The following is a 12986-nucleotide window of genomic DNA, read 5'->3' on the forward strand; positions in this document are numbered from 1 at the left end:
CAAACTGGGCAACAATTATTGGGGTCCAATTTCTCCTGTTACCCTTGCTAAAATAAAAAATTGCTTGCTAAAACATAATTTTTGAGGAATGAAAAATTATTTTTTATTTTCACGGCTCTGCGTTATAAACTTCTGTGAAGCACTTGGTGGTTCAAAGTGTTCACCACACATCTAGATAAGTTCCTTGAGGGGTCTAGTTTCCAACATGGGGTCACTTGTGGTGGGTTTCTACTGTTTAGGCACATCAGGAGCTCTGCAAATGCAACGTGACACCTCAAAGTCTGCATTTCAAAACGTCACTACTTCCCTTCCGAGCTTTCCCGTGCGCCCAAACAGTGGTTTACCCCCACATATAGGGTATCAGTGTACTCAGGACAAACTGGGAAACAACTATTGGGGTCCAATTTCTCCTGTTACCCTTGTGAAAATAAAAAAATTGCTTGCTAAAACATCATTTTTGAGAAAAGAAAAATGATTTTTTATTTTCACGGCTCTGCGTTGTAAACTTCTGTGAAGCACTTGGGGGTTCAAAATGCTCACCACATTTCTAGGAAAGTTCCTTGGGGGGTCTAGTTTTCAAAATTGGGTCACTTGTGGGGGTTTCTACTGTTTAGGCACATCAGGGGCTCTGCAAACGTAACATGATGCCCGCAGACCATTCCATCAAAGTCTACATTCCAAAACGTCACTACTTCCCTTCCGAGCCCCAACGTGTGCCCAAACAGTGGTTCCCCCCACATATGGGGTATCAGCGTACTCTGGGCAAACTGGACAACAACTTTTCGGGTCCAATTTCTCTTGTTACTCTTGTGAAAATAAAAAATTGCGGGCTAAAAAATAATTTTTGAGGAAAGAAAAATGAGTTTTTATTTTCACAGCTCTGCGTTATAAACTTCTGTGAAGCACTTGGGGGTTTAAAGTGGTCACCGCACATCTAGATTAGTTCCATGGGAGGTCTAGTTTCCAAAATGGGGTCATATGTGGGGGAGCTCCAATGTTTAGGCACACAGGGGCTCTCCAAATGCGACATGGTGTCCGCTAACGATTGGAGCTAATTTTTCATTTAAAAAGTCAAATGGCGCTCCTTCCCTTCCGAGCCTTGCCGTATGCACAAACAGTGGTTTGTGACCACATATGAGGTATCGGTGTACGAAGGAGAAATTGCCCAACACATTTTAGGATCCATTTTATCCTGTTGTCCATGTGAAAATGAAAAAATTGAGGCTAAAAGAATTTTTTTGTGAAAAAAAAGTACTTTTTCATTTTTACGGATCAATTTGTGAAGCACCTGGGGGTTCAAAGTGCTCACTATGCATCTAGATAAGTTCATTGGGGGGTCTAGTTTCCAAAATGGAACTCCAATCTTTAGGTACACAGGGGCTCTCCAAACGCGACATGGTGTCCGCTAAAGATTGGAACCAGTTTTTCATTGAAATAGTCAAATGGCGCTCCTTCCCTTCCGAGCCCTGTTGTGCGCCCAAACAATGGTTCCCCCTCACATATGGGGTATCGGCGTACTCAGGACAAATTGTAAAATAACTTTTGGGGTCCAGTTTCTCTTTTTACCTTTGGGAAAATAAAAAAATGGTTGCTAAAAGATCATTTTTGTGACTAAAAAGTTAAATGTTAATTTTTTCCTTCCATGTTGCTTCTGCTGCTGTGAAGCACCTGAAGGGTTAATAAACTTCTTGAATGTGGTTTTGAGTACCTTGAGGGGTGCAGTTTTTAGAATGGTGTCACTTTTGGGTATTTTCAGCCATATAGACCCCTTAAACTGACTTCAAATGTGAGGTGGTCCCTAAAAAAAATGGTTTTGTAAATTTCGTTGTAAAAATTAGAAATCGCTGGTCAAATTTTAACCCTTATAACTTCCTAGCAAAAAAAAAATTTTGTTTCCAAAATTGTGCTGATGTAAAGTAGACATGTGGGTAATGTTATTTATTAACTATTTTGTGTCACATAACTCTCTCGTTTACCAGAATAAAAATTCAAAATTTGAAAATTGCGAAATTTTCAAAATTTTAGCCAAATTTCCATTTTTTTCACAAATAAACGAAAAAATTATTGACCTAAATTTACCACTAGCATGAAGCCCAATATGTCACGAAAAAACAATCTCAGAACCGCAAGGATCCGTTGAAGCGTTCCTGAGTTATTACCTCATAAAGGGACACTGGTCAGAATTGTAAAAAACGGCCAGGTCATTAAGGTCAAAATAGGCTGGGTCATGAAGGGGTTAACATCATCAAGTTAATCTGAGATTAGATGAAGAGAAATGAGGATCTGCACAAGCCTACATCCATGAAGATCTGTGGTTAGTTCTCCAAGATGTTTGGAACAATCTCCATGCCAATTCTGGAAGAATTGATGATGTTTTGAAAGCAAAGGTTTCTCATACTAAATATTGAGTTGATTTAGATTTCACTTTTGATCACTCACATTGTATTTTGCAAATTAAGAAAAAACTTAACTATCACACTTCTATTTTTACAATTATTATTCTTACTTTGCAGCATTTTTCCACACCTGCCTAAAACTTTTGCACAGTACGGTGCACTGGGTGTATTTCTCAATATTTACTCTTATTCTGGACATGTTTGGGGGCATGATCTTTATCGGCATGTGTGTTCTTTATTATGGGGCATGACAAAGCCTTAAAAATTTGGGACGGTCTGTGAACTTTGGTACAGTTGTCCAAAAAAAATACAACAGTAGGTTTGCAACCCTGTTGGGTATGTGTCCTTACAAAGTTAGACACTATCAAATCAGTGGTGCCAGTGGCAGTCTGTGTAGCACATCTTTTTGACGAGAGAATAATGATAATGCCTAGTTGTTAATTCAAGAGGAACAACAGAGGTATTGCACAACCCAGTTTTATGGGAATAGATGCTCCAGAACCGTTATTTCATAGAGAATGCAAGTTTTTACTGAACCAGATACTTCAGGAGAGATGACGACGAGTTCTCTGTAGGAGTACATCTATTGCCTTTGAGAAAGCTGACCATGACTAATGTATATGTCATGCTGATATGGCGGGTTCTGTAACTGTATGACCAACTACAGCGACTGTAACATCTAAGTGGTTAGTCAGAAGGCAATGGCTAAAATGAGAGAACCTGGTTCCTTACCAAAGTAATCTGCTAGCCTACATGTACATAACATTAATGTCTAATGCGTTGTTTTCTTTTTACCTAGCACTTGAAATTGCCTACTGCGATTTGCAGAGCCAAAGAAACAACTCACTGCATCATACAGAAGAAATCAGTGACAATCGCCTCATCATTCGGAGAGGGCAGCCATTTTTAATCGCCTTACAATTCAAAGCAAGAGAATTTCAGGAGGGAACAGATAATATTGTCTTCTCAGTGGAAACTGGCAAGTGACTGAAACTTTATCTGTAGGAAGCAATCATTGCTCCACAAAATAAATACTACTATGAAAACAAAGCTACCGCATGACTAATAAAGGCTTATTACAGCAACTTTGAACTTTAATGAGGAACGTTCCTTTGTTCTTCCCTAACAAATATTATGCACCCGCTTTGTATTAACAGGACCGTGGCCTGATGCAGCATCTGGAACTAAAGCAGTATTCCCATTAAGAAAAGCTTTAATAAGAAAGGCATGGAGTGCAGCAGTGGAAAGCAATGGACCCGATTCCATGTTGGTGGTCATCATGCCCTCATCAAATGCCATAATAGGGCAATATACTCTAAAGGTCCATATTGCCAAAGGAAGCAAAGCCACTAGCTATAAGCTAGGAACATTTGCGGTACTATTTAATCCATGGTGTGCAGGTATGGTAAATGAAGGGGATATAAGAAAAATTATACAAAAAAAATCAGAAAAAGAGTCCTTCTTGTCTATGGCCCTTATATTACATGGACTTTATTTAATAAAAGGGCAATACTTGACACAGCCTATAGACATGACTCCATAGTTAGATAGTATGTTTTTTATAAGCAAATACCATAAAGGCTCCAATGCTTGTGATTAGCGTTTCTGGGCTTCTTGACTAATAGTGGTGATATGCATTACATATCTGTCTGGTAATACTATGCCTCAATTTGACAGATGATGATGTGTTTCTGGATAATGAGTCCAAGCGGCAAGAATATGTTATGAATGACTATGGATTTGTGTACCAGGGAAACCAAAACTGGATTTCTCCCTGCCCATGGAACTATGGACAGGTAATTAATATATTTGCTATTTCTTCAAGTGGTTTACTTAAAGAGGTTGTCCACTACTCAGAGAACCCCTTCTTAATCGTAATATTTTGCCTTTAGAACATATTCACACTAATAATCACCTCCGCTGCGGGTGCCAATAAAGCGGTGTCTGCACCGGCTCACCCAGGACTCAAGTGGCATAACAATGTCTGCAGACAAATCAAGACATCTCACTTCTTCTGGATGTCTGATTTGCCCAAAGGAGGGGAGAGCAAAGCGTTGGCTGATTGGTTGAAGAGATCAAGTGTCCATAATAAAGTCACGTGATAATCGGTAGAGACGGCATTCACCCCATTGTAACAGCGCCCGCACTGTAGCTGAATATAGGTGTTATTATATGAGGGGGAAATATAGGGATTGAGAAGGTGTTGTCCGAGTAGAGGTCAACCCCTTTAAAGCATGTAGACAATCACTGAATTTGGGAAATTTGTAAGCAGTAGCAGCAGTGGCTATATTGTTGAAAGATGGAGGAAGGTGTAGAGAAAACACAAAAGACCTTAACTTGAGATGCAAATGGTGATGCACAATTTACAGCGAGGAAAACAAAAACATCTGGTTTGGGTTAAAGAGAACCTGTCACTTGCGCAAAAAATTGTGTTAGATACCTTGTAAAAATCCCTGTGCTACCCTGATTTTGCTGCTCTTTTCTATTTTTTTGCTGCTCCATTGCAAAGACATTCTGTATGGAGGAGTATGGGGAGTTCAGTATACAGTATTGAGGATTATTGTCCTTGCCGCATACAGTATGGATGACTATAGGGAGTGCAGTATACTGTATAGAGGACTATGGGGAGTGCCAGTATACTATTTGAAGGGCTATTGGGGGCCATTATAATATTTGGAGGGCAATGCAGAAGACTTTATACTTTATGAAGGGCTATGTGGGGGCAATTATACTGTATGCAAGCAGTTATAGAGTGTGAAGGTTTATGTGGGGTCCAAAATATTGTGTTCAGGTTTGAGTGGATGCGATTATACTATTTGGAGGGCTAGTGCAGGCCATTATACAGTGTGGAGAGGTGTGAGGACATTATACTGTATGTAGGCCCATTATACTGCATGGAGGGCTGTGTGGGTGTCACAGTTGGGGGATCATACTTTGTTGGGGGTTACCATGCTTTGCTGGGAAAGTTAAGGTGGAGAACAGTAGGGCCATCATACTGTGCATGTGGAAGGTATTGTGGAGGAATTCACTGTGGTGGTATCATATAGTGCTTGTGGGATACGTTTGTTGGCATCATACTTTATGAGTACAATGAATGGGGAATCTAGGTCTTCAGTAGGAAGAAATGTTGCAAAGTTGTGAGATATGCTTTTCTGTTACCCCATAGAATTTTTTTTTATGAGGGTGGGGCCCATTTAAAACATATGCCATGGGGCCCCATGATTTCCATGTATGCCCCTGGTCCACAGTAGTTACATTCTAGGAGAGGGGTTACCTCTTAATTTCCTAGTCAGTTCTCTCCAGCCCATAGATGGATTCTCAGACAACTCATTCTGCAGTCAATAATGTACAATGAATCTGTCATGAATATGTCAGAGACTGCAGACTGCATCTGTCTGCAGAAGGTCTCAGCAGTTTGCTTTGCAGACTTCTGCCTGGTCCTTCTGAGGCTAGGACCAAGTGGCCACCTCCCAAGGCTCTAATGGTCACACTCGGATCTGGGTGTTTATAACTCCCAATTTGCTGTTGGGAGTTGCGGGTGATACAATTTATTATCGGACAACACCTGGACCAATAGAGTCTCACAATCCATTCAAACATCCATAATAATGACAGATCCGTGAACGAGAGCATCTCCTAGTCTAATCCAGCACTGAAGATGAAAATAAGGACATAATAAGTGCGTCTGTGGTCCAATAGAAATCGGCCAGCACCAGAGGCGTAGCTAGGGTTTTGGTTCGGGGGGGCGAAACTTCTGAGTGGGCCCCTAGCCAGGTAACCTTGAAAACAACATACAACTCGGTGACGTGCCATAATAGTGGAGGAGAACCTCGGCAGATGACTGCGCTATTACTGAAGATAATCTCTATATAAAGACCAATATGGATATTACCGCCATATGCAATTCAGAAAAAGGAGGAGGGGGGAAGAGGAAGAGTTGAAGCTTGACACGCCGAGACATGCATCTAGGAACCGTTGCAAATAAATGTAACTGATGGGTGCCGTACCTGCCGGTGATTAACAGCTGCTGTAGACGAAGGGAGAAATGGGGATTTCCAGCACATCCATCCAGTTTGAGTAAAATAATCAAAATTTATTTAGAACATTTTAAAAAACAACATTAATGTTGTTTTTTAAAATGTTCTAAATAAATTTTGATTATTTTACTCAAACTGGATGGATGTGCTGGAAATCCCCATTTCTCCCTTCGATTACCGCCATATGGTTAGCGGTAGATACCAGTCCTACAAAACATATAACAGATCACTGCACAGTTACAGATAATGTCTTACCGCTGGCGTTCTTTCTGACGGAATCGTTCACTTTTCCCGTCTTTTCCATCTGGCCCAGACCGACATGACAACTTCTTCCAGCTACAACTCGTCTGCAGAGAATACAACAAAGACACATTTAATTTCTCACATTCCAGCCCCATCACCATCTATCTCCAACCTGCACAAACTCCTCATCCTGCTGATACCTCAATACTGAGCTGCTGCTGCCGTATGTGTCCCTATTACTGCCCCTGATACCCCAATACTGAGCCGCTGCTGCCGTATGTGTCCCTATTACTGCCCCTGATATCCCAATACTGAGCCACTGCTGCACTATGTGTCCCTATTACTGCACCTGATACCCCAATACTGAGCCGCTGCTGCCGTATGTGTCTCTATTACTGCACCTGATACCCCAATACTGAGCCGCTGCTGCCGTATGTCCCTATTACTGCACCTGATACCCCAATACTGAGCCGCTGCTGCCGTATGTGTCCCTATTACTGCCCCTGATACCCCAATACTGAGCCGCTGCTGCCGTATGTCCCTATTACTGCACCTGATACCCCAGTACTGAGCCTTTGCCGTATGTGTCCCTATTACTGCCCCTGATACCCCAATACTGAGCCGCTGCTGCCGTATGTGAGCCTATTATTGCACCTGATACCCCAATACTGAGCCGCTGCTGCTGTATGTGTCCTTATTACTGCCCCTGATACCCCAATACTGAGCCGCTGCTGCCGTATGTGAGCCTATTACTGCACCTGATACCCTAATACTGAGTCTCTGCCGTATGTGTCCCTATTACTGCTCCTGATACCCCAATACTGAGCCGCTGCTGCTGTATTTGACCTTATTACTGCACCTGATACCCCAGTACTGAGCCTCTGCCGTATGTGTCCCTATTACTGCCCCTGATAACCCCAATACTGAGACACTGCTGCCGTATGTGACCCTATTACTGCACCTGATACCCCAATACTGAGCCACTGCTGCCGTATGTGTCCCTATTACTGCCCCTGATACCCCAATACTGAACCGCTGCTGCCATATGTGTCCCTATTACTGCACCTGATACCCCAATACTGAGCCGCTGCTGCCGTATGTGTCCCTATTACTGCACCTGATACCCCAATACTGAGCCGCCGCTGCCGTATGTCCCTATTACTGCACCTGATACCCCAATACTGAGCCACTGCTGCCGTATGTGTCCCTATTACTGCACCTGATACCCCAATACTGAACCGCTGCTGCCATATGTGTCCCTATTACTGCACCTGATACCCCAATACTGAGCCGCTGCTGCCGTATGTGTCCCTATTACTGCACCTGATACCCCAATACTGAACCGCTGCTGCCATATGTGTCCCTATTACTGCACCTGATACCCCAATACTGAGCCGCTGCTGCCGTATGTGTCCCTATTACTGCACCTGCTGTGTGGTTCTCTGTGCCTTCTAAATTCTAAAGCACCCCTCTATAATATAGTAATACTGGGTGCAAGTGCCCTAGAAAACAGTGCCCATATTTTGCCCCCTAGAAAGTAATATTTCCCTGTGTGCCCCTTTGATAGCCACAGTAACCTGAGTTCCCCTATAACAATAAGTGCCCACTTTACATTTAATAATGTCCTGAGTCTCCCCCCTGTACAGCTCCCCTATACACAGCATGATGCTCTCTTATACACGGTATAATGCCCCCTCACTGTACAGTACCACCCACACAGTATACTGACTCCTTAGTAGCCCCCAAACTGTTTGATGGCTCCAGCAATGTATAATGACCCCCACACTGTAATCTCCATACTATGATGGCCCCCTAGATAGCCCCCATATACAGTAGCATAATGCACCAAATAGTCCACAATATAGTATACTGCACTCCCCATACACAGACTCTATAGCATAAGGCAGCCCCCATAGGTAGACACTGTAATAAGGCAGCCCCCACAGTCAGACCCTGTAATAAGGCAGCCCCCACAGTCAGACCCTGTAATAAGGCAGCACCCCCATAGTCAGACCCTGTAATAAGGCAGCCCCCATAGTCAGATCCTGTAATAAGGCAGCCCCCATAGTCAGAGCCTGTAATAAGGCAGTGGATCGCCCCCAGATGCAGGGTAACGGGGTACTCGGTACCGGGTCCCTCGGTCTTGGTTCTGGGGATGTCACGGTGGGTAGACCCGGTCCGTGACCCTGCTAAGGGGCGCCAAATTAAAGGTGAAGAGTTTGTCAAGTGTTCGTGACGCCACCTGTGGTATTCAGTCAGGGTGACTGACGCTGCTAGGGGTCTGCTGGGGTGAGGGAATGGCAGCTAGATGGTATACCTTCCCACAGGTGAAGTATGTCCCCAGAGCTTCCCTTGATGGAAAGGTGATGATGGTGGGTGTTGTAAGGCGCGAGGAATAACGAGGACACAAAGGGTGCAGTCTCTTTACCTTTTACTGAAGACTTCAGCGTCTACAGTCCAGAGTACTGCTAACAGGGCTGGCTGAATCCGGCCGGTCCGAAGGCACATCCAGAGTTCCCTTTGCAGGTGGAAATCAGTATCCTTCCTACTAGCGCCTGTGTGTTGTAGTACCTCCCTGCTGAGCCACCCGGGATGGTCCTCACAAATCTTGTGTCTGTTCTGATGTTCTCTCTCTCCATCCCTCAGATGGTATGGATAGGACGCACCCGTATGACGGGGTAGGCCTGGAGTTAATTTATAGGGACCCTAGAGACGCCCCTCTCCCACAATTGCCTCCGTTGTCTTCATAGGTGTAAAGTGTGGACAGCCAACCTAAAGTTAACTGCCCTGCCGTTATCTGGACTAATGCGTAGAGTCTATTACTCCCTCGGTGTTCCGGCCACCGGCTATGCGCCTCAGAAGGATGTTGCCACGATCTTAAGGCAGGACTCCTCCTGGTATTATTTCCTTGTGCTGTGATCTCGTTTCTCACTTCTCCACAATATACTTCGCTTCTTGTCCTTTCTTAGGATGCCACCGCAATGAGGTGCAGGCGCGTCTCCGTAACGATCTGTCTCCGTGTTACCTGGGCAGAACCCAGTCAGCTTCTCCCCCTACTTCCTATCCGACTCCCAGTTTTACCAGAGTGTGAGGAGTGGCCTAATACATAGAACCCTTTGCTCCCCCTGGTGGCCGGAGTGTGAAGTGTAGTGTGTGACTGTGATACCTGGTCAGGTGAACTCCTTTAGTATAATCAGACGTAACATCACTCCCCTTAGTGGCAGAGCGACATTACTGCAACGACCAGGACTCTGGGGCGCTGCACTAGCACCCCTATAGGCAGACCCTGTAATAAGGCAGCACCCCCATAGTCAGACCCTGTAATAAGGCAGCCCCATAGTCAGACCCTGTAATAAGGCAGCACCCCTATAGTCAGATCCTGTAATAAGGCAGCCTCCATAGTCAGACCCTGTAATAAGGCAGCCCCCATAGTCAGACCCTGTAATAAGGCAGCCCCCATAGTCAGACCCTGAAATAAGGCAGCAGCACCCATAAAAAAAAAAATACTCACCTCTCTTCTTCCTGGTTCCTGCGCTGCTCCCGCTGATCTCCTGACAGCGGGCGCCAGGCAGTGACATCATCGCACCCGTTGTCAATGTCGGCGATGTCAGACGCCGACACTGACAGGGAAATGATGGGAGAAGGAGTGCAGCAGATCGATTCTCCCTGCTCTGCTGCAGAATGTAACTGTAGTGTAGCTCCGGGTGCGCCCCCTCAGAGCACTGGGCCCGGGGCGCCCGCACCCTCTTCCCCCCTGGTAGCTACGCTACTGGCCAGCACATCAATATTCACATGGATGTGTGAATGAACCATAAGAGCAGAGTTTTTGTCCCAGGACAATGACTGCAATCTGTTTATTTTCATGCTCATGAAAATTATTTAGTGAAATTAGGAATAATAGTTGTAATGCAAAGGCATCAGATATTTTGAATGCGCTAAATTCCCAGGACCAACATCCCCACACAGCGCTTCGATGTGGGCACTGACTGTGAGTGTAGGTGGAGTTTCTGTCCACTACACTAGTGAGTAGGTGGGGCAGCATCGTTTTACCCCAATCCCAAGCACATCGACTGGTGAGTGCAATCCACAGTGTCTCCTACACTATAAGCAAATATGTGTCAAGTCCCCCTCTATTTTCCCACATATATAAATGCCTTAAAGTGTGATGGTGGCAGTATTTGGTTACAAACCTACATAGAACGCACTATACAAATTATTAGATATATAGTTGAGGTCAGTTTTACTTAACCCTAGAACGCATACCCATAGAAATCTACACATTCACGCACCTGGGGCCTTTTAGGCCTGTGTGCAAATAACACGGAATAACTCAAATAAAAATACTTTTCAAAATGTATTTTACAATTGCAAGGTAAGCATGCATTCCAACTAGTGCTGGGGTCCGCCAGGAGGGGATCCGTAATGGATCTGACCTCCTGGTGACCCCAGCTAAGGCTGGTGGAATCCCGCCATTCCGGCAGCCTTAGCTGTAGTTACCAGGAGGTCAGATCCATTATGGATCCCCTTCTGGCGATCCCCAGTGCTACTGGGAACACAGTCTAAGATGTGTATATTTCAAAACATAATTATGTGCATAAAACAACAAAAAAGTAAGTAAACGGGCACGCCAAATATAGGCATTCTATATGCAATTTTTTTATGAAAACATTTTTGGTTGTAGCAAACTTGGTGCAGGAATATTTATTTGTAACTTTACATATTCCCCCGACAATTCTCACATATTATTTTTACGGCTGAATGTTCCTTGCATACATTTTGTCCGCAAGCAGAACAGAAACGCTCCGATTTTATTTCCTTCTTTGCTGGACAAATATAGCAGCGCTTTCTTTTTTTTTCTCTTTGCTCTGGATGTTCCAGAAAGCGTATTCCACATCGGATCATTGCCTCCGTAATTTGCCTTGATAAGCATATCATGCTGCTTCTCTCCATCATAGTAGGCATCAAAAGTTCATAACAAAGTTCTGTCAAAAATAGACGTCTCTTGTCTTTCCTGTTGGCATGGAATTCTAGATTAGTTTGACAATAAACAATGTACCGTAGCTATTGAGAGCTGACACATCAAGGATATTGGAAAAAAGGGAATGCAGAATCCACACTCTTCCCAGCAATAGCAGCAATAGCAGAGTCATAAAAGTTCTTCCCCAGCAACAATACAGACAAAAAGACTGAGTATCACATGTAAACCTAGTAGAGGCCTAAAAGGCCCCAGGTGCGTGAATATGGGGTAGTCCCAAAAAAAGGTTGTTATACCGAAATGTCTGTAACATACAAATATATGAATAACTGGAAATTACTAACAACTATATACCTGAGGATTACCTAGATTTTCAAAATTCTAACTAAAGTACTTTTACAGAAAATAGAAAACAAGTAACCTGGCAGGCCTGCGAGGCCCCAGGTATGCATTCTAGGGTTAAAGGGGTTGTGCAACGAACACAAATATATTTTAGTCAACAGATCTTGGAATATAAATCAACTCTACAACTGGATGTGTTTAAATGTTCCTGTGCTGAGATAATCTGATAAATGAGCCCCTGCTGTGTACTGTGTAATGGCCGTGTCTGACCGTGCAGGAACATGGTCTGATCATACCACAGCTCCTGGGCAGGAGAGGAAGCAAAAGAGACAGACAGTATAGCTGATTCTTTCTTTGAGGTAACATATTGTTTAAAAACAGGCAGGGAAATGTTTTATCTCACAAAAAGAATCAGCAGCGATCCCATGATATAATGTCTGTATACCCTTTTAGTTCTTCCCCTGCCCAGGAGATGTGGTACGATCAGACCATGTTCCTGCACGGTCAGACACAGCCATTACACAGTACACAGCAGGGGCACATTTATAAGATTATCTCAGCACAGGAACATTTTATTTATATACAACCAGTTGTGGAAATTATTATTTATTAGGAAAACACCTTTAAGTAAAACGATAAGATGTATGCGTAAATGCTTTAGAGAATACCTTGATTCCAAGTCATGTGTCATGACTGTCAGAGGTCACAGGCTCAAAAAGGCCGCCTCGTACAGACTTGGCTCAAGCCAAATTCCAGAGAAACCCTGACCTTCACCCCTTAACACCTATTCAAGGAATCAGGTCCACGGTATTGCTTCCACAGAAGGGCACTGTCTGTAGAAGTGAACCAGAGTCTGGAAGGGTCACCAGCTGGTTCAAAGCTAAGAGGTCAGGTCAGGAACAGTATCTTAAGATAAGAGGATGGTCAAAATTCATGCCCAGGTCAGAAAATAGGAGAAACACTGCAAATAAGGACAATAGCACAAGGCAGGCA

At 43.9% G+C, this 12986-nt stretch overlaps 1 protein-coding gene across 1 annotated transcript in view; it reads left to right on the top strand.

Annotated features, from left to right (window-relative positions):
* Positions 1–12986, top strand: part of LOC143765207 (protein-glutamine gamma-glutamyltransferase 5-like) — a 70748-nt gene that overhangs the window by 21824 nt on the left and 35938 nt on the right. Inside the window, exons 2-4 of the mRNA XM_077251646.1 lie at positions 3196–3375; positions 3554–3796; positions 4074–4192. Coding sequence (XP_077107761.1) covers positions 3196–3375; positions 3554–3796; positions 4074–4192 — 542 coding nt within the window. The remainder of the gene's footprint in view (positions 1–3195; positions 3376–3553; positions 3797–4073; positions 4193–12986) is intronic.

This window comes from Ranitomeya variabilis, chromosome 4 (genome assembly GCF_051348905.1).
Source record: "Ranitomeya variabilis isolate aRanVar5 chromosome 4, aRanVar5.hap1, whole genome shotgun sequence".
Classification (NCBI taxonomy): Eukaryota; Metazoa; Chordata; class Amphibia; order Anura; family Dendrobatidae; genus Ranitomeya; species Ranitomeya variabilis.